This window comes from Cupressus sempervirens, chromosome 8 (assembly GCF_028749045.1).
Source record: "Cupressus sempervirens isolate cs-2001-9-10 chromosome 8, ASM2874904v1, whole genome shotgun sequence".
NCBI lineage: Eukaryota > Viridiplantae > Streptophyta > Pinopsida > Cupressales > Cupressaceae > Cupressus > Cupressus sempervirens.
The window spans coordinates 53,306,503-53,330,191 of NC_143125.1; the positions used below are offsets into that span (position 1 = coordinate 53,306,503).

Below are 23,689 nucleotides of genomic sequence, written 5' to 3' on the forward strand. Positions count from 1 at the left end.
TGCAGGTGATCTTGGGCATCTTCAGAGTTGGCTTTCATCAACTCCAACATGGTATTAGAGGCTTCCTACTGCTGCTTCGTTGAAGATTTTTGAAGCCATGATTTAAAGTCACAAACCCTAGTTTGTTTGTGCATTTTTTCTTCAAATTAGGGGATCAATAATTTTTTGGAGCACTTTGGGCCCAAACGGACATCATCATTGGATCTGAAAGTCCATTTGCAGTGAGGATTTTATAAAACTTGCCATTTTTGGAGACAGAGTTCTGGGAGGCAAATTTTTTTTTAGCCCTACAGGCTGTTGTATGGACTGTACAGTCATTTTTGGAAATTTTTTTTTTTTTAAATACAATTTTATAGCGCTGCCAGTGCACCGCTGAGTGGCCACCCATGCTCTGTTCACTGATCACCATAGCTAACTGAGCAACTGCTGGGCTGCTTCGGTCCGGCTGCCGCTGGCGAGCAACCTCGACACTGCTTCTCTAGGGGGCACCATCCCTCTGCACCAGAGGACTCTGCCTCCCTTCCACTCTGCTCCTGTGGCCACCTCTGATCGTCTAATTCAGCCAAATAGTTAGCCTGCTAGCATGGTTCAAGTGCTTCATCAAAAGGTTGGTACGTCCAGTCAGTGGTACAATCAGCCGATTTCGTCAGCCTGCCTGTGTGGCATTATTGCCAACTTAGTTGCACTTCGTAGATTAACACATGGCAGGTCTGCCACGTGGCACTTTTCCATGTGGCCCTTGCCACATCGTCTGATCTGCCATGTGGCCTCTTTTTTTGTAGTGATGACCTCCAAGCCATCAATTTTAATGCCATGGCTTGCTGACGTCACTGCATCAACCAACCTTGCACATCTCCAGGGTCACTTTTAGACCTATTGTTGGTTTTTTGGCCATAACTTGAGCATACAGAGGTATTTTTCCAATCCAAAAGAAGTACTGAAAAGCTGGTTCCAAGATGGAGACATTGGTGTAGGTATTTTTTGGTTTTGATGCCATTTTATAGCTCATTTTTTCTATTGAAGTCCAAAGTCCTATTTTTGACTCTGGCATGCATATCTTTTGCGTGCCATGCCTATTTTTTGAGAACTTTATATTTTTGGAAAGCTGGTTCTATCATCTTTTCAAAAATGTGGTCCTTTTTCTAATTTTTTTGGCCCATTCTCTTTCTATCATAGTTTTTGCATTTTTTCTATATGGTGGATATCTTGAGTGTTTTAGGCCTGAGGATCATTTTCCTGGCATGGTTTCCTTTGTTTTAGGATGTACTTTGATTTTTTGTAGCTTGTTTTCAGTTTTGATCATTGTAGCTATCATTTTGAAGCACTTTTATGTATTGCACTGAGATAAAGTGCCACTTTTTCATTCTGGGGATCATGAACATTGTTTTGAATCATTTGTACATGCACTATTTTCATAAAGAACCATGGGGGGGATAGTTGTTTGATATTTTAGGCATTCTCCCTTTGTCAAGTGAGTGTCCCTTCCATGACATTAGCCCATGCAGAGTCAGTTTGAGTGTGTCTTTATAGGTGTCTATACCTCTTTCCCTCTCTCGTCGTTCTTGGTTCGTCTGCAGGAGACTTTGGCCCACCTTCTTAGTTTCCTATCATCACACCCTATTTTCATTAAGGGGAGGTTATGCTGTTGTTCTAATGCATCTGTGATTTGATGGTTTGATAGTGTGAACTATGTATTCAGTGGTTGATCCTATGTACAAGGTGATTGCAGTGGTTGGCTACCTATGCATTTCGATGAGATGAATTATCTACGATATAGACATGCTTGGTTCATTCCTTCTTCTTCCATGGAGGTTCTTTAGATCAGTAGTTTGGTAGATTTGTGGCTTCTTCATGCTTCAGTGATGCTTCTTCATGATCACTCCTTGTTCCTGTTTTAGGGACATTTCCCTAGTTGGAGGCTTCTTCAATTCTTCACTAGAGGTTACCTCTTTTGGGGGAGGCTTTTTCCCACGTGGTTTTCTCTCTTTCCCTATTTTATAGAGGTTGCATTTTGTTGCATTGTACATGGGTACCTAACATGGCCTGGTTGTCGGGACCCATTTTGCATTCATCTTAGTTTTGTGAGCTTAAGGCATTTCTCTAAGTTGCACTTAAGGGAGGTGTTAGAGTAAATAATTAATTAATTATTAATTATTTATTCTATTACTTAAGCTTACTTAGGTAAATACATTTATTTAATATTTTGTATTTAATGCATGTAGCGGTTAGTTGTTGACAACATAAGAGTTTGTTCCCTTCTAGCATGTTCCACCTTTTGTGGATATGTGTTGAGTTGTCATCCTTATCTTCTACCACCTTCTAGCTTGTTCTACAAGCTTCCATGAGCTCTTTATAAGTGGGCTTCCTCTTTGTATTTTCATATCACATCACTTCTTGTATATTGTAAATAGATTTTCTCTTGTGTTTGCATACTTGTGGTCTCTCATGTCTATTTAGGGTTTTTCCCTTGCTCCATGCTCTTCCTCTCCTTGGCTTCTCCTTGGCAGGTTTTCGCATACAGGTGATCTTGGTCACCTTTGGAGTTGGCTTTCATCAACTCCAACAATAGGTTGACCATGGGAAGTGATTTCTAGAAACGTACATTTGACAAATTTGTAGAGATGTTGATTATTGAACAATCTCACTTGATAGATTTTGGACTTCTCACATCATCAAAGACCAAAGCATTGGTGGCTAGTGATGAGCACCAATCAAGTCAAGGAGGGAAAAATTCTACCAACAACAAAAAGAAGTAGTGGAAGTAGAAATAACAATCTGAGACACAAAAATCCTTCTCACAACAAGGCAATTCTTCTTCCAACAAGAAGAGAAGTAATGAAAACAAGGACAAAATTTTTTGTGCATATTGCAAAAATCCAAATCATGACGAGCATCATTGTAAGACTAAAAGAATTGATGAGTTGGAAAACCTACTCAAGAAGAAAAATATTCAAGTGCCAGGTACTTCCAAGGATTCAACTCCAACCTCTTCAAAGGGAAAATGGCAAGAACTTATGGAAAATCTAAGTTCTTCTTTAGATGGATACTTGAATCAAGTGCCTCCTATCATATGGGTTCTTCAAAGGGAAAATTTTCTTCATTGAAACAGTCACAAGTACCACACATCTTTGTGGGAGATGATACTAAAATGGAAGTTGAAGGGAAAGGATATGTGGGAATGGAAAATGGGGAATTCAAAGACATTCTCTATATTCTAAACCTTAGCTCCAATCTCCTCTCAGGTTACCAAACTACTCACCTTGGAGATGGAAATAAGGTTGATTTCCTTCTAGATTCAATGATGGTGCGAAGCCGAAAACATGATTCATTGGTTGTAGTGGGGAAAGTTAATCATGACAAGAGGATTTATTCCTTCTCCCACTTTGTGCCTAACTCTCCTTCACATGCCTTGTTAACTTAATCTAATTTAGAAACCAATTTATGGCATGAGCAGTTTGGTCATCTTGCCTTCTACTATCTTCAACAACTTTTCTCAAAACACATGGTCAAATGTCTACCTAACATCAACTTTTCTAAGGGTGACTGTTCATCATGTTTAGTGGATATGAATCTTGAGGAGAAGTATGATAAAGGGAAGTCTTCAAGAGCACCAGTTGTTCTTCAGTTGGTTCACATGGTTTTAGTAGGTCCTTTTGTAGTGACATCAATTAGCCAAGGCCACTACATCCTTACTTTTTTTGATGACTTTTCACGCTTCACATGGGTCTACTTCCTTCATCATAAGAATGAAGTGGTTGATAAGCTTCAAGCCTTCAAGATTCATCTTGAATAGAAATCAAGGAAACCCATCAAGGTTCTATGGATAGATAATGAAAGAAGATATGTGGACATAAGACTTAAAGAATTTTGCAACCTTGAGGGTATTGATCTTCAAAATCCACCAACATTTAGTTCACATAAGATAGATGTTACAATACTGAGGATTAGACCTCTTAAGTCCATGACAAGTTGCATGTTTAAAGCCAAGTCTCTTGATGCTACACTTGAAGTTGAAGCCAATAGTAGTTCCACTCACATATTTAATAGGTCTCCTCATAATGCCCTAGATGGGAAGACACCTTTTTAGGCATGGTGCGGCATAAAACTAGTTGTGAGTCACTTCAGAGCCTTTGGTTGTCTAGTATGGGCAAACCTATCTTGAGACTCATGGAATTTTTTTGGTCACCCAAGTTATCCTCTAATCCTCTCTACACTTCATACACTATGGAAACTAATAGTAACACCAGTGATAGTGCTTCAACAAATTCAAACACATGGGGTTGTATCTATAGTTGTAGTGAGAGGTCACGATATCAGTATAGTCCACATGCATACATTGCCATAGTGATAGGTCTAGCATAATAGGGTACCTCTTATCTTCGAGCTCCAACTTTAGTAGATGAATACATGGCAAACATTGTAGGTTTGTTCATGGAGTCACACATTGCAGACTTAGGAGACATCCTTGATGTTTTACATCTTCTCTTTGATGAAGATGATCCTTCTATAGTTGTTGTGAGGGCTCACTTTGACCTCATGTCCATTTTCTACATGATCAATCTTTATAGGTTGATGTGATTGTGGATCCTTATGAACAAAAGCTTTCAAAGGTCTCTTTATTAGTTGAGGAGACTGATGGCTCATTGGGATAAGGTCAAAAGACATCCTTTCTAGATCTACATTGGTTCTTTTTATCACTGTTGAAAGTGGCGAACCTCAGCATCAACATAGGGACACTTGAGCAAGTTTCCACCATACATCTTCAGGATTGTACCTTTGCCATTGTTTCTTCCAAAGGGGAGAAACATCATTCTACAGTCATGGACCAGCTTCTTCCTTGGAGTAGCACTCATTGGTTGGCATTCTTCATTTGCGGGGGGGGGGACTACCTGGTCTCTCTTCCTCTTCTTTTTTATGGGGGGGACATTTTCCTCTTATGAGGTCTTTTTATTCTCATTATTTACTATTGTATATACTTGATGTATGTTGCAATGTGGGGGTCTTGATTACTCCATCCATCCATGCATCTTGCTTTGCATCTCTCTTTTTGGGGGAGGGCTTTTCTCATGAGGTTTTCCCTCTTTCTTCACTTTATGAGAGATTGCATTTTCATTATGTACATGGGTACCTAACATGGCCTAGTAGCTGGGACCCATCATGCATTTTCGTCTTGTTTTTTGTAAGCTTAAGGGAATTCCCCTAAGTTGCACTTAAGGGGGGGTGTTGGTGTAAATATGTATTTACTATTTACACTTTACTTAAGTTTACTTAGGTTAATGCATTATTTTATTATTTATTTTGTGAGACACTTAGGAGTTTGTGTACCTTTATGAGTTGTCATGTTGACAACATAGAAGTACACAACTCTAATTCAACACATGGTGTCTTCAACATTAATTTGCGTGATACACCATTGTAGGCTTATCCTCTCATCATTGCACTTACTTTCGTGCTTAATGGAGGATAACTCATATCTTGTGGACATGTGCCTAGTTGTATGACTTATCATGATGTTGATTCTTAGGAATTCTAGATGCATCTCAGAGGCCTTTAAATACATTCACTCCTAGTGTACTTTGATGCATATTGAATTGAATACATTGTTATTTTGATCATACTCTTTTTGGTCTACGGTTGCACTTGTGTTTGAGTTCTTAGTTCTTGGGTGAATTTTTCCCTAAGGAAAATTCTTTCAAAAATCATCCCCATATATGTCACATGCCAGTGCTAGAAAAATAATTTGAAATGTCAAACTATTGATACTAGTCATAGATGATTCGATGGGTTTTTTTATACCATCGACAACAAACCCCATCAAACTATCAATGCAAGCCAGAGATGATTCAAGAAATTTTTTATACCATCGATGAAAAACCCCATTGAAATATTGATGCCATCCAAAGATAATTTGACAATTTTTTGTACCATCGATAGTAGGCCACATCAAAATTTTGACGATAGTTAGAGTTTTCAAAAAAAATTGAAATAGTCTCATTGTATATCAAGCTAATAATAGGCTAACTAGCACTTGCCCCAAGAATAGGTACAAGGTATAGCCAACAATAACCAATCATTTTAGAAATTTGATAGAATATGAATCAAAACTAATGTACGAGACATCTGCAATAATTCTAGTGTAGAATTTGTGTGTATTGATGATAATTACACTATTGCTTCTATCTCATATTTTTGTTAAATTTTTTTTTGTCATGCCCTATTTTACCACACTTAGTACAAATTTAGGATTCTACTTAGGTGGTTGGATTCCCCAATTCAAACCATAATGATGTCATATATCACAAGCTCTCAAAGACATTGATTTCATTCTTGTTTTCTTTTCCTATTGTGTTGACATTTTTCATTTCTTGATAGGGCAACAATACTCAACTCATTGGCTTCTATCTATGTAAGGGAGAAGACCAAAATTGGTCTTGTCATTGCAGTAAATTGTAAACTTGAGCGGAGAATTTTTGTAGGGATTTCTTATGTATGGAATGATGAGAGATAGTGATGGTAACATTGGATGGGAAACCCCATTGCTGGTTTTGATGTATTCCACGGTAGCTTTAATTGGTACTTTGATGACCTCAAATTGGATATTCTTTGTATACTTTGTAAAAGTCATTTTTGGTACCACTTACTTTACTTAAATTATCCAAAAAGGTGAAGATCATGACCTTGCAAAAGAAATGCTTGATGCATGCTTGTTTGCATGTTGTTTCATTAATTGGGTTTATGTTTTACTAAGTATTCCCTAGCCTGATCCTAGCCTTATGTAGCTTGATTATAGCACTTTTCATTTTATTGAATAAGATTGTGTACACTCTCCATAGTATCACATTTTGCATACATAATTATGAGAGTACTTTCTAAAAGAATATTTGATTCATAGTCCATTTTAATGATGTAAGAGTGGACATTCTTTGCTTATCAGATTCAACCCCTTCATAATACATTTATGAGAGGATATTTTGGGCTTCAATTCCATGTCCATTCTAACCATACCCTACAATCAATGCTGACCACAAAATTTCATCTAATTCTTCTTAGTGTCTTTACCTATATCTTCACAACACAAACAACTACCCCTCTTGCCACACAACACCTCCACTCCCTTACACCCTCCCAGACCTTTCAAAAACTCCACACCCCAAATGTTTCCAAGGGCCTAATTACTCCCAAATAATGTGATTTTAAACATTCATAAGGTTCCATGCACCTTTGTGGGCTCCAAACACCAACCTAACAAATTGACCTAATAAGGGCTCTTCCTTATAGCCCTATCCCAGGGTTCAAGGCAAGAAATCAAAATATTTCAAAACAACTACTAAAAATAAAGGAGGATTCAAATACCCACTATTGAGCTCTACTAAAATTGCAAGTCTTAGGGTTTCAACTATTCATTAAGGCATTCAAACTATAGGCCCTAGTTGAGGCTAATAGATCTAAAACACACACTCAAACTACAAATTCAGAAAACCCTCAACAATCTTGAACAAATGAACTTAACTATATATTTACCTTATCAAAATCTTTTAAACTTCTAACTTTTGGGCTCCTAGCCATTGAGGAGATAACTGATCATTCAAACACTTGCCTCAATGAGGGTTTCGTTGCTATTTAAAGTGACTATCCTCCAATATCCATTATCTTGCCTACCCAACTCTTCCAATGGGTTCTTTAACATCTTGTGAATGTATGAAACCTTCCAAACACCATGCAAATTATACACAAGCCTCTATCATATTTCTTTAGTGCTAATCCCTTGTATTCTTCATGTAGAAGTGGATGTTTTATAGATTCTTGACCAAATCCATTATAAGGAGTAGGGGTATGGTGTCAACCTACAAGATGAAAATGTAAAATAAAAAAGAGAGCCTTTAAATCTTCCCTAACTGCATGCAATTAGAACATGCAACACTGTGATACTTCTCTCCAAAAATACATATAGTTTACTGTCCAACCAGTGGGTAAAGAGAACTTAGAAAAATAACCAATGAAGTTAGGAACACATGTAGCATTAGAATTGATTCTAGAATTCATTCAAATTGGTATAAATCTTTTGAACTATTACATCCATGAGGTAAGGGAGAAAGTGCCAAGACTACATTCAAATACCAAATACACCAACAGATTTGACAAAAGATACTGATTATATTACCACACCATACTCTTCCTCTCTCCTCTCTAAATTCCATCCCCATATACATGAGATTTCCTTCTTTATGTAGTAGAATAAGTTTTTAACTCCCCAAAGAGTTATTACAAGATGGTTGATCTTCCATCTTCAAAGAATTGTCATTTTACAAAAAATGTTGATAGAAACATTTTTTGACAACTTTACATTTTCTTAGACATTTTTGACAATTTGTCTCTTTTTCTAACACATACTTGTTTGGCACCATATATAGGTCCAAAAGACTTACAAATGACATGTTTAATTCATTGTGACCTTGCATGAAATTTTAATACCAAGATTAATAGCATAGGTATGGACCTTCCCATTTTTTGTCAATGCAAAATTTGCACAAACATCCTATAAAGCTCAAAGGTTTCCTCCCCATGCCAATTATGAGAATATCCTAAAATAATTGTTGTCCATGAGAAAATATTTCATTTATATATCAGTCAAATTCCTGACACATGTAATCAACAAACCCACATTTTACATACATGTTTGTTTGTGTGTTTTCCATAGATATGTCCATTGGAAAACAAATTTTGAAGCTATGGAGGAGTGTCTAGAAAGCATCTTTATAATTCTTGATTAAAGAGCAATTGGTTTTCCATCAACATAATGAAATATTCCATCAAGTGATGCATCCTTTATATAATAGTCCATTAGGTGAGGCGTCTACATATGCAACTTTATCACCTTGGAAAATTGGATCTGATCTTGCTAGCTAGGAATAATTGGTTGTTCATTTTATTGTACCTAATTTGATGATAGTTATACAAGAATTTGTAGTCAACCTAACCAATTAGAAACCAAACCAATTTAACTAGGTTATGGGTTGGGCATGTGCTATTCCCATTTATCACATGGTTGCAATGTTAGAGGCAACATTTTTTGTTTGTGTAGGATATGGAGGATGAGCGTGTTAGTCTCAAAATGGCTTTGACATTTGAGTGCCACCACACTTAACCATTTTCTACATTGGAGCCGAACACACTATGCATGCTGAGCCACAACATAAGCCGAGTTAGGAAATCCAATAGGTGTTGAGTGATCTTCAGGTGTCAAGTAGCTTTTAGGTGCCAAGTGAAGATCAAGTACCGAATGACTTTAGGTGCCAAGCATGATACAAGTGCTGAGTGATATTTGAGTGTCGAGTCACAGACGATGCTAAGCAATATAGAAATGCAACAGGAGCCGAGTAAGCTAGTTTGTTACATATGCCAAGCATCTAGATCAGTAAGTGTCGAGTAACACAAAATACATATATAAGTCTGTAACTTTACAAATTTAGATGTAAACCATTTTCATGGCTGACATATGACGAATCTTGAAGGATTAAATAATCAGATCAAATCTTTTGTATATTCTATGCAATCTACATGCATCCAATAAGAAAAATGGAGAAGGCATGCAACCAATAATAAAATTGCAAGGAATGAGGGAGAAACAGAGATTCAATATGAATCGTAGATCCACATCTAACCCTAAGTCTTTGAATGTCTTTATAAGGAAGACTAAGTCTCATTGTATGTAGATGGATGAATATATGTAAGGGAAAAATTTTTTTAGAGTGAAAAATATCAGATCTCAGAAGATCAAGATTAGAGAAAGCAGATCAAGTGCCTATATTTAGCAATCAAAGGATTGTAAACTATCAGGTTTATTATACCTAATACTCTCTAGCAACTGTATTAGAAAGGAAACCCTATGGTGATAGGTTATCTTAACAACTATTTTGTAGATCCTTTAAATAGGTGATTAAACCCTTTAACAGGGTAACACTTCTTGTAAAGTGTTTGTAAATCCTTTAACCAGGTCACTATTGATATAGTGTAAAGCTTTTAATAGGGCAGACCATCAAAAGTGGTTAAACATTATTGCTGCAGTAATTTTTGTGGGTATCATCCCCACCCCTTTTTTACCTTCTTATTCCTAGAGGGTTTCTGGGTTACCAAAATTTCTAGTGTTATGTGGTGATGTACATGTGTTTTTCATAATTGTTTAATGTTGATATGCATGCAAGTACATTTCAATATTATATTATGAAGGATTTGTGAAAAATAGGTTAGAAGCTAGTACTTCTAATTCACCCCCCCCCCTCTCAGAAGCATTCTTTCCATTAAGATATTTCAATAGAGCGGTGGTGTTGACAAACATGAAAATTTAATAATACAAAGTCACCTTGAGGAACTTATGTATGTTCTTGGAAAACATGTCATCAAAAATGTTCATCATGACCTTTCTTGCTTCTACATGTTTTTGCATGGAGCCTTCATACACCTAGTGCTCACAAATGTCTACTTAAGAATGTTATTGAACCTACAATGCACTGCTATGTGGTGAAATATGTAGAAAATCATATAATTCTTCATCACACAAGGTCTTTCACTTGGTGTGCTAATTCATTAAGTTAAGCACCCAAGTTTTCATTTGAAATCATGATTTATCTATTTTGGGCTTAAGAACTGGTACAAAAACCTAGAACATTCATACTTTAACATTCATTAATAGTAGCACATAAACACATAACATTCAATAATAATTTTTTGGATCATTCTCCCACTCATCAGTATTTATTTTGAAAAATTATTTTTGGACTGTAAGTTAGGAAAAAGAGAAATAACAAACTTGAAAAAGATGTACATAAATGCAATTAATTTTTAAACTTCAATTTTATAAACTTACAAAGAGAACCATAGAATAATAATAAACTATTATGGTTTGTACTATTTGAAAATTATAGTTACAAGAGATAAATTTATATACCTTTGATTCAGAGAGTGCAAATAATGGAAATGAAGTATTGTAGAAGGTGTAAGCTCAACTGCCCCCGCCTCCCCCCCCCCCCCCCCCCCAACATGTGGATGATAGTATTACATAGAGAATAGTTACATACATACATACATACATACATACATGATTAAGTTCTACCTAACTATGTCCAGGGCTATGTAACTATGTCCAAGGTGTTTGTGCACTAGAGGCATACTCCATCTACTAGGTTGCCTACATACCTGTATACATAGGATTAAGACCCTTGAACTGCTCACTCTAACGAATATGTAGTTGTGGTTTCTAATTGTTTTGATGTATTTGTATTCCTATAACCACTAGTGAGCTTTACTCAACTAATACAACTCTTTTCCATCATACACCCACTCGGGTGAATCATGCGGTTTTCTATAATTATAATCATGTAATACCCTAATGCAACCTTTGTGTTGTAGTTTATAGTTAATTTAAGGTTAACATATATACATCCTAACTCACTCCTTATATAGTTATGTTTAAAATCTTGTGAAAATAATCAATGGGTCTAAATAGACCAATCAAGTTAATGCTAGCTGGGAACAACTAATTGTTCCTTTTATTGTACCTAATTTGATGATAGTTTTACATGAATTTGTAAGCAACTTAACTAATAAAAAACTAGACCAATTGAACTAGGTTATGGCTTGTCACTTAGTACAGATTGAATGAGTTTTATTTTTTTATTATTTGGATTAGAGGTAATGTCATTATTTTATTATTTGTAACTACTTCAAACACCTATGCTAGAGTTACAACATAGTGTGAATTTGATTTTCGATATTAAAAAAAAACATGACATAAATCATTCCCAATTTTATGTTCACAACTCAAATGCTCTCCCATGGCCTAATCTCTCTATTATGCCAAGATCTCTCTATTTACATACATACATACATATATACATATACATCAATCACAATGACATGGAAATGAAATCTTAGATTGCAATTGGTCTCCACAATCCACAAGATCTCTATATATACATACATACATATATACACATATACATATATATACACATACATACATACATACATACATATATACATACATATACATATGAAATTTTATCACCTTGGAAGGCATTTGAAATATGGAAAAGTTGTAAAAATTGACCAAAATTTGTCATGCAACAAATATTGTTGCTAAGCAAATTTTTTTGTAAATTTGGAAGGTCAACAATCAGAGTTTTTTTTTGATCAAACAAGTAGGAATGAATATGTAAGGTCAAGAGATATAGCCTATAAATGAGTTTTCTTCAACCTAGGAAAGGGCTGGAGTTGATATGTATGGATTTGAATCAATAAGAAAGTAATTTTGGTGGGAAACTATGTGCAGACAACAAGTACAATTTAATGACCTCCTTACAGTTTTACAATAGTTACATGCTTATATTATGAAAAGTTGCATTTTTTCTTCCTAGAAAAGGTGCTAATTAGTTTGAGGTGTGTAGGTTAAGCTTAAAGTACTTTTGATTTATTTTGTGTCTGTTGGTTACCCTAATATGTGCTTAGGGTTTTAATTGAAATGGGGTTTCTTCCTAATCCTCATGGTGGAAAACCCTATTTTTTGTTGTGTAGAAGGGGTCTACAATGGAGATGAATGTTTTATTTTTTTATTTTTAGAACACTCACTTGCTTGGAGTACCACTTTGAGGGAATCTAAGTAGAGATAGTGCAAGAGATGAAGCCACCTAACATGTTTTAAGATGCCATACTACAAAGACATATAGTTCCCTATAGTCAAAATTCTTATGAAAGGATGGCTTTCAAAACTCATTAGTTACAATGATAGATTCCTCACATAACAATCATAAATGAAAATGTGTAAAATTGGCCTTCTTAGATCTCTTGTAAGTATTGTCTTGCTTGGGCAATAAGCAGTTTGGCCTTCTCATCATACACATATCTTGTCTCCTTTTAACATCTTTGATAGTGTGATGAAGAAAATCATGACCTTTATGCCTCAAGCAACTTGAGTACAAACATAGGGAGACCCAACCATGTTATTGAGTTCATGTGAAATCGATGCTACCCATGATATTTACAAAAGTCAAAATAAATGTCATACCTTGGTTACATGTTTTCAACATATTTAATGGGCTAGGCCATGATTGTCATTTGATCTATTTTGTGATCAATGTGAATTCTTAATGGTGTACTATGTGCCTCATCTTGATCCAAGGTTTTTATTCTTCTTTAGGGATACCACATGATGATTAATTTTTACATTGATTTTGATGAGTTGTAGTTCATGTTGTGTTTTCACAATGCACACCAAATTTCTACTAGAAATGAGGACCCCCTAGTATAATTTTTAGCTTTTTAGATCCATAGTCTAGTGTTTGAGTTTTTTTTAGGGTTCTACCTAGTGTTTAAGCCTAGTCTAGCTCTCTGCTTGAAAAATCTAGTAGCTATAAATTGGAGATTTTGAGGAGAAAATTGAGTTTGGAGTTAAAAGGTGCACACTAGCACACCTAGTGCACCTAGCACACCCTTCAAGGTGTCCTAGTGTGCTAAGCACACTAGTGTGGGAGAACTTCCCATTGGAAGTGCCCCAAGCTTATAAAAGCCTGGGACCCCTCCCTCCTCCTATCTCATTTCTTCTTCTTGGTCACCAACAAGTGCACTTCCACACATTGTGAGATGTGCTTGATCTCCTGCACTTGTACACACAAACACATTAAAATAACTAAGGAAAAGAAGCACATCTTTTTTGCAAGAACCTAATAAAAAAATTTCACCTAAGTGAAAGGTGCACATGTGCACACCTTTCAAAGGTAAAGTATCCCGCACATGCAAAGTAAGGGTGTGCACATAGTACAACCCACAAGGTGCACTATGTGCACACCCCTTTATTTTACACTTGGCCCACTCTTGCATTATAAGGGTGCACACTTAGTGCTTACCTCAAGATGCACTATGTGCACATCATTAGTGTTGAAGGTTTGCTAAAGAGGAATGGCTCACCTAGCACACTCTCAAGGTGTGAAAGGTGCCAAAATTTGTAAAGTAGGAGCTAAAAGTGGGATTTTAGGTGTTTTAATAAGATTTAAGGTTTTTGGGTCATTTTTTTAGTATCTAGGGTTTGTTTAAATTATTATTTTTAACCTTCTAAACTAATGGATGTCTATTTTGGGTAGATAAAATGGCTTCCTCCTTCATCTTAAAATGTCCCTTTACTGATTTTATATGATATTTCAAGCCTCTAATCAGATCTTTAAGATCAAACAACCAATCTTTCAAAGATCCACCAATTTCTCAAGAAACCCAAAATCGAGTATGCTGGAAATAGTGCCAAAAACTTCGCAGCTTCACATATTATTAGTAAATCTGAAAGAGGAAATTTTTATAAAAATTTCAGCAGCATAAAATCCTACAAAATGACATTTTTATATCTGTATAACATGCACACAATAGCTCCCAAATGGAAGAAAAAAACAATGCTCATCGGCTCCCGAAAATAGCACAAAATAGCCTGGAATCACCACAAAAACTTAGTAATCTATCACAGAAGTATAATCATATCCAAATAAATATATTCAGCTCGATTTTAAAATTTTAAAGTCTGATATACAGCAGCAACCCAAAATGATATGAAATACTCAACCGGAAACACTAAACTCTTACAAAAAACACACCCGAAAAACCACAAATCTACACTGTTCAGCACAAAGGCAAACTTTGCATGAGCATGCACATGGAATGGCTTCAAACTCCTATCCTTAGCCTTCCTAGAAACCTGAAAACTCCCGTTCTTGGGTCTCCCTGGAAACCTGCAAACTCCTGTTCTTGGGTCTCCTTCTCCACAGGTTTGGCAGCCTCTGAAGAATAACAAAGAAATGAGCAAAAATCAAGTTCTGAAATCAGCCCAAAATGCCTCCAAACCCCTTAAAAGAGGGAATAACCCTAACTCACGTCCAAGAGGGTTTAATAAAACATATTTTAATAATAATCTTCATTTATTATTCCATTAGCTTCCAAATATTATCCCCTTTTGTTGAAACTTCACCTTTTTGGGCTTGCTTGCCTTAGCAAAGATTATTATTTTGTTAATTATTTGAAAAGGGGACATGAAAAGTCCTCTCCTCCCAAATATTTCTTGTCCTCAAGAAATGGCTGAACAATAAACAAATCAATCCACCTAGATCCCAAATGTAGTCATGAACTATACTACTGCCAATTAACATAGGTTCCTGCAATATCCTCTGCAATATGACCAAGAGGAATCCATAATCAAACTGACAATTACAACTCAACCAAACTCCAAAATCAGCACTTCCACAGTCAGAAACCCACGAGACACAAACTCTTAGAACATCAAAACCCAAGTAAAGTGGACAAATCAAACTACCAACATAGTAAATACCATCAACGCATCCCACTGGCCTATACGGAATGTACAATCCAACTCTGCAGCAATGGTGTATGCTCTTGAATGAAACTGTACCAAGTATGGAGAATCCACACATTGTACAACTTCTGCAGTTAACACAACTCTGCAAATCACCGGCCACTATCTCATAACCATAACTCCCATGCACTGTTGATGGTGAAAAGACATTACAAGATAAAGAGTAAGAAATGGAACCCAAACCAAATTTTTCATGAACAAGTGATATAGCCCACTGTGACTGACTACCAACTAAGCTAGGAGATGTCATAGCCAAAGGAGTAGAATCAGTAACAACAACTACTGAAGCATCACCCCCAAACTCCTGCTCTAAGTCATGTATTATCAAGCTCTCAACTACAGAACCTATCACCATGTCATGCCCATCACAACTCTCATCCTGAGGCGTCAAACTGTCCCATAACTAATGACCAGCACTAGGAACCAAAGTACATCTTTGTATCATCATCTCATCAACATGGTCATCAAAGGTAAATTGATGAGCGTACCTCACAGTGTAATGTCAATAGAATGTGCCAATCTTATTCAGTGGCTCAGATTGTAATCCAGATGAAACTAACTGCAATTGATCATTAACCATGTTGGAACTGACTACTAACTCTGAAGATATCACCAAGGGAGTAGTATTACTAGTAGGAACCATGCCAACTGCCGACTCACCAACATCACACATGATCTTTGATACATCTCTAGTCTCTGTGCCATCAATATTAGAGGCCACCACCATGTCAGGCATACAACAATCTACTACAACACCCAACTCAATTGAACTTGACTCTAGTGGGAATGAACCTGATATGCCAATGTTAGTATCAAGGATGGATGCATCCCCATCTCCACTATCTCTGACAATCTCGACCATGGACATCCTCGGATCACCAAACACCACATCTTGTGACTGTATAGAATCAGGTAAAGACTGTAGTCACTCTAACTCCATGGTCACCTTAGCCAAATGAAACTGTGACTCCTTGAAAGCCAACTATGTACTCTCAAGAATCTCAGAAGTCACCTCAAGCTGCTGAGTAAGCTCACTCACCTCATCTTCCTTGGCCAACAATGCATCATATGTTGTACTGCCCCACTCCATAAGATAATCTCTATCGGCTACCAACTGCATATAATCTTGTCTTAGAATCTGGATAGCCTCCCATAAAGAGTGGAACTCTGTCAAGGAAAGATAACTGCCTCCCTGCTCATCACTAGTAGGAGAACCCCATCCATAAACGGTTAACAACTGACGAGCAACATCAAGATGTTGGCAAGCGATAGCAATGTCTCGCTCACTAACTCTCAACTGGTTAGATAGATGATGGCACTGGCTAGACTATCTCCTACAAACCTCCTCTGATGCACTGTCTAAAGGAGTATCCTCAAAGTTACTAGTCTCTAGAGTATTACCATCCATATCCTGTGAATCAACTCCAAAGCTCATATCAACATATGGAGTATCAAAAACTGTAGCATTGATGTCTAACTCCTCTGTACCAAAAGAAACTGCTAAGGAAACTAAGTCTTCAAAACTACCCACTGCATCCTCTTGGATGTCATCAATGCCAATATGATCTTGGGACTCATTGGTACACACTGCCAAATATGAAAGATCATCAACACATTCCAGCAAGTATGGTCGACTTGATATATGAACAAAGTCCAACACCGGTGTATAAAAACTAATACCAGCATTGGACAAGCTGCTGGCATAAGAAAAGACAACACTATGCAATCTGCTAATCAAATCCATGATAGCACCCAAACAAACACTGCTACCAAAAAGTGTTAAAGATATCTAGTCAACTAAATCCCAAATGCCTATATAATAATCTCGAATCCATATCTGTAAACTAGAATCAGTTGGTAACTCAAGAAAACTCCTCACCTGAGTAATATGACCAATACCAACTAACTCCACATACTTGTAATGATGAGATAATGAAGTCAAAATACTGTCTTTGTTCACTTTCAACTGGCTGGACAAATCATGTGAAGTACTACCAATCTCAACCTCATGTGTCGAAGCATCTAACTGTGCCTAATACTCTCTCTCAGAAAAGTCATGAATGCTTAATGTCTGCTCATCTCTACCAGGTATCTCACCATCATGCACAACAACATCCTCATAATCATCATCCTTGAGGTCAAATCTATCTATCACTCTTTGACTAAAATCATCAAATGTAGTTACCTGATCATGACCTTGAGTAGTCATTCCATGATACCACCAATCATAGGCAGCATCTTCCAAGTGTAGACTTGCAATTTGAACATCATCACTCTCCTTCATGGGGTTAAGTGTGAAGAAGGTCTGTAATTTTTGTAGCCGTGCTCTAGCTGAAATTTAATTTGTTCCATCAAAAGTAGGTGCTATAAACTTGCTTATTTTATTTTTGAGCTCTCTTCCACTTATGTCATGTTCCCTTTTGTACTCTTTCTTGGGCATCAAAGTGTTCATCATATCCACATATTCTCTAAAAGGAACTAAACTGTGAAAGTCATCATCTAAACCATTGTAAGTAGCTCTTAATGCAATCAAGTTACTTGTAACCTCTTCCATGGGATTAAGGGCTGAATTTGGCACTGGTGGCTCATCTGCATGCAGAAAAATAGTTTTTGTTGATTGAGAGGGTGTGAGTTTCAGATTTCTTGACTCCTCTGAAGTGCTCCCTTTCTGATTAATAAATGCAACTCCTTACAATTTTTCTGTCAATATTTGTAAAGCCTCTCTAGTTTTTGCCAAACTATCCACTGTTTGCTTCTGAGTATTTTGGATGTCTTGGAAGAATTTCTTTGCCATCTCATCTAGATTAGCCATACTTTTTCCTTCTTTGGATTTTATACTTTTACTTTCAACTGGAGGTTTGATCAAAATTTCTTTATTCTTTTCTCGCTGTAAATATCTCTTTTCTCTTTCACTTAGTTGCATGCAACCATAAATTTTGACATGCAGCTGATTAGAAGCAACATGCAACCACCAAATTCACCAAGAACTAACATGCAAATGATTAGAAGTAGAATGCAACCATAAATTTTGACATCCAGTAGATTGGAAGCAACATGCAACCATAAATTATGACATGCAAGATTTGGGTAGTTATCAAAACTAACATGCAAGATCTGGGTAGTTGTTAAAACTGACATGCAAGATCTGGGTAGTTGTCAAAACTGACATGCAAGTTCTGGGTAGTTGTCAAAACTGGCATGCAAGATCTAGGTAGTGTCAAAACTAACATGCAAGATCTGGGTAGTTGTCAAAACTGACATGCAAGATCTGGGTAGTTGTCAAAACTGATATGCAAGATCTGGGTAGTTGTCAAAACTGACATGCAAACTTCTACAAACCCTCAGGCTGGCAAGATCATGGCTCTGATACCACTAAAATGTCCTTTTACTGATTTTATATGATATTTCAACCCTCTAATCAGATCTTTAAGATCAAACAACCAATCTTTCAATGATCCACCAATTTCTCAAGAAACCCCAAATTGGGTATGCTGAAAATAGTGCCAAAAACTTCACAGCTTCACATATTATCAGTAAATTTGAAAGTGGACATTTTTATAAAAATTTCAGCAGCATAATAGCCTACAAAATGACATTTTTAGATCTGTATAACATGCACACAATAGCTCCCAAACAGAAGACAAAAACAATGCTCATCGGCTCTCAAAAATAGCACAAAATAGCCCGAAATTACCACAAAAACTTAGTAATCTATCACATAAGTATAATCATATCCAAATACATATATTTAGCTCTATTTTAACATTTTAAAGTCTGATATACAACAGCAACCCAAACTGATATGAAATACTAAACTCTTACAAAAAACACACCCGAAAAACCACAAATCTGCACTATTCAGCACAAAGGAAAACTCTGCATGAGCATGCACATGGAATGGCTTCAAACTCCCATCCTTAGCCTTCCTAGAAACCTACAAACTCCCATTCTTGGGTCTCCCTAAAAACTTGCAAACTCTCGTTCTTGGGTCTCCTTCTCCACAGGTTTGGCAGCCTTTGAAGAATAACAAAGAAATGAGCAAAAATCAAGTTCTGGAATCAGCCCAAAATGCCTCCAAACCCCTTAAAAGAGGGCATAACCCTAACTCATTTCCAAGAGGGGTTAATAAAACATATTTTAATAATAATATTCATTTATTAGTCCATTAGCTTCCAAAGATTATCCCCTTTTGTTAAAACTTCGCCTTTTTGGGCCTGCCTGCCTTAGCAAAGATTATTATTTTTTAATTATTTGAAAAGAGGACATGACACATCCTCCCTCACTGCAAAGATGGCTCCAAAACTAATGGTCTTCAAATTTCAAGGTGTTCCATCAAAGTCACGCTTCTAGAATGCTCATTCAGAGAGATTTGAGACACTGAGCTAGGCCACATTAACTGGAATGCATTCTTGGTCCTATGCAAAAAACCAAATGATAAGCCTCCAATGGTGTCTACACTTACAATATTGGGGTTATCAAATGAAACATCACACCTAATTTACATACGATCTTTTGAGATGGCTATGGCATTGGAAGAGAATTATGTTTTGGAGGAAAGAGTGGTGAAAAGCATAATAGGGGAGATCATCTTAGATCTAAGGCCTAAGAATATAGAGAAAATTTTCCATCTTTTGAGGGAAGATCAGTCCATTAGGTTGGCATACCATCAAGTAGAAAGGTGGTATAGAGAGCATGAACAAGAAGCCACATAAATTATTCAATCTTCATATCTCATTGATAGGACTCCTCTTGGAAAAAAGGTAGGGAAAGTAGATATGGAAAGAGGTTCTATGAAAGATGATATCAGAAATTCCATAGTGCTCCTAAGAAAATTCATGGGATTACTAGTAGTAGGACACTTAAAGATATGGATGGTACACTTCATTGAAACCATTAGCATGATAAAGATGCCAATTGACTGGGCCTCAATTCTCAATGAGAATTTTGATGAATAGGTGGCAGTGTTCAAAAATGACCTAAGGTTCTATATGACATCTTATCTAGTGTATCTATTAGCAACAAGAACAACATATTATCTAGGGTTTCTTAAAAGGGGCAATTGCAAAATTCTAATGCATGGAGTTATGTCATATACCCCTAGCTATTGAAGAAAAGCTCTTGGATCATAGTAAGGAATATAGAATAGTGCATGATGCTTTCATTTTTTTAGTCATCCAGTTCATTGAGGGAGACTATGCAAAAAGGATGTCAGAAGAGGCAACAATAAAGATTATAGAAATATGTGCCTACTACATCCAATTGAAAAAATTCACTTACTTAAGGGTAGGAGGTACAATTCTAAATCCTAAGAAGCTCTTGAGGTATCCATTCGATAAACTCATATTTCTAGAGATTGCATGACAACTCTCATCAGAATATGATAGAGTATGGAAGCAACATAAGAAGACCTAGGTATGGCCCATCACTATAGTTCCATTTAGTATCAAACAAAAGAAATATATCATGAATTTTGATTTAGAATGGTATGAATACCCCTTGGATGACTTTAATTCCCCTCATCCATGTTTTGATAGAGTTCAACTCTTGGTAGAAAAATAGTTCAAACATGAATTTCATAAAGGATCATTGGATGAATGCAATAGATGACTACAAGATCCAAATAAGGGATTATTGTAGAATGACTCTTTATTTGGAAGCCAATGCCTTGAAAATGAAGCTCCCATTAAAGATTGTGCAAAAAGATATTGAAGAGGTCTTAGATCCCTTATATAACTAAGATAAGATTTATGATCAACCTATCATGAATGTAGAGATTGATAGAGAAGAAAATGTAGATATCAATCATAGGGCAAGGCATATCATCCAGTTAACCAAGGAATGGATTAAGAGACCATTCAAGCTAGATCTAATTCAACAAATAGTAGTTTTCCAAGCTATAGACTACCCAGTGAAAGGTAGAGGAGTAAAAGTGATAGTACCAACATTCATAGCTCAGTCTCCAATAAGGTTAGAAATGGTGCATCAACTTGATAGAGTAGTTGAATACTTCAGGGTGTATAAGGGTAAAAATAAAAGTTAAAGAACTTCCCCTTAGTAAGTTAAGCTCAAAGAGGAGGAAATTCAAACACCTAAGAGCCAAGGAGTAGAGAACATAGAAGTTATTCTGACTCAAGATAATTTTCTAGTGCCACCACTAGAACAAGGGAGGGAAGATGAAGTAAAAGTAGAAGCAAAGGGAGTGTCTCCACCTACCCAAGAGGAAGAAGCCTCTCCATCAACTCCCAAGAAAAGAAAGATGAAAACTCTAGTTAAAAGTACAAGGAGACAAAAGGTGATAAGAAATGTTATTCCTTTTCCCTCAATCCTACAAGTTATTCCAAAGGTAGAAGAATAGGATGATAAAGATGAAGAGGATAAACTTCCCTTGTGTCAAAGGACTCACCTTGCTAGGGCTATTGAGGTAGAATAGAGAAGGAGCTCCAATATAAAACCACCATCCATTTCTACACAACCTATTTAGGTTACAACTTTGGAGGATGAGTTACAAAAATGGATTGATGAACAAGAGGATGAAGGGGCTAACATTTTTAAGATGTTAGATTTTGATTGCATGCCTATAGGAACTAAACTTGTAGGAGATTAGATAAGGGATACACTAACAAATCAACCTCCAGAAGATGATTGGAGTCAATTGATGCCTTAGCCACAAGGACCTTTAATTTATCCATCATCACCAAGTCAATATTTATCTTTCTTGGATAAAGGTTTAGTTACTCCTCTTCCTTTGGTTAATGAAGAACAAGTACATGCTGAATAGATAGAAGAGCTAAAACAAAGACCCAAAGATGAAGTATCAAAGGAGGGGAAAATAGATGAGAAACTTCAATAGAATTCCCAAGATACAAAGGTGAGGAATGTGGACTCAATAGACACATATATGCCTGATATAGATCTCTCACAAAAGGAGAAGACTCCAAAAAGGAGTGATAAAAGAAAGGGCCTAATAGTACAAGCTCCCTCTTCATCTAAGAATAAGTCTCCAATGGAAGATACTCCAAGATGGTTAAGAAAAGAGGTGATGGTTAGACACAAAAGGCAGCTATATTGTATTGAGGAAGTGGAAATGAGAAAATTAATTGAAGCTCTCAAGAAACCTAAGCCACCTATAAGTGATGAAGAATATTGGCCTTCATTATGATTGATCAAAATTAGGACTTGTTCAGCCATTTTTCTTTCCCTCCTCTACATGTAGATATTGAGGATTTGACCCCAAAAGATTATCAAATCAAAGAGGTCTTTCTTTGAAAACCCACTATGGATACTGCCAAATTGATGGTCACTATAGGAATCAAAGAAGTGTTTAGGCACTTACAACAAGATGAGTCTGAAGAGTTAAAGCTTTGAAAGAATAATGGACTACTAAGAGATTATTTGCAAGAAGTAGTTGGTCTGTTGGATCCTAAAAATCTTGAGGAGACTTTAGGAGTTACACTTGATAAGAGGGATAAGGAGAATGTACAATTAGATCCATTTTTGAAGGCTTGTCAACAATGGTGAGAAATTTTTGAAGAAAAAGGTGTGTAGATCATACAAGGAAATCTTAAGTTATTGCACCATATGCAAGATAATGCAGACAAGTTGGTTGCTATATTGAACTAGGATTTTGGGTTGATGGATGAGATACATACCTGGGGTAAAGATCTACAAGCATTATAATCAATAAAGGGTCAGAGGTATCAGATGTTGATGGATGTATATACTACAAACAAGTAGATAAAATAGACAATTGGATAGACAAGATTGCGAATGGGAATAAAGTAATGAAGATATTACATGCGGATATTCACAAGCTCAAGGATCAAACCCAAGAGAAAATTTTGGAAGCAAAGAAATATTACAGTGATGCTTGCCTTGATATTTTTGAAGATGATTCAAGGGATTGACTCATGACTATGCAAGTAGTTGTTGAACAATTTTGGAAGACTTTTGAAGAAGCTTCCACTGATGAGGATATTAGACAAGTATGTAAGACTAAAGAGGCATTTCTAGAATTAGATGTGAAATTGGGAGGTTTTGTAGATACTCACATAGAGGTGGGCAATTATTGACAAAAAGTAAAGGATAAATATGATGCTTTAGATTTTTTGGATGCAACCCAGGTGATGGATATTATAGAGAAATTAAAGAACAAATACCCAAGCATAGCTTTGGTATGAAGGGGAAAAAAACCCATAAGTTAGAATTTTAGTTTTGACACTTGGTAAAATTTTGCATCTTTTGAATTTGTCTCCAAAGTTGCACTTCTCCCATGATGAGCTTCTCCAA

At 36.3% G+C, this 23,689-nt stretch overlaps 1 protein-coding gene across 1 annotated transcript in view; it reads right to left on the minus strand.

Moving 5' to 3' along the window:
* Positions 1-411: 411 nt before the first annotated feature.
* LOC149541574 (protein NUCLEAR FUSION DEFECTIVE 4-like) overlaps positions 412-23,689 on the minus strand; it is a 56,258-nt gene continuing 32,980 nt past the window's right edge. The window contains exon 5 of the mRNA XM_089795630.1: positions 412-553. Coding sequence (XP_089651756.1) covers positions 412-553 — 142 coding nt within the window. The remainder of the gene's footprint in view (positions 554-23,689) is intronic.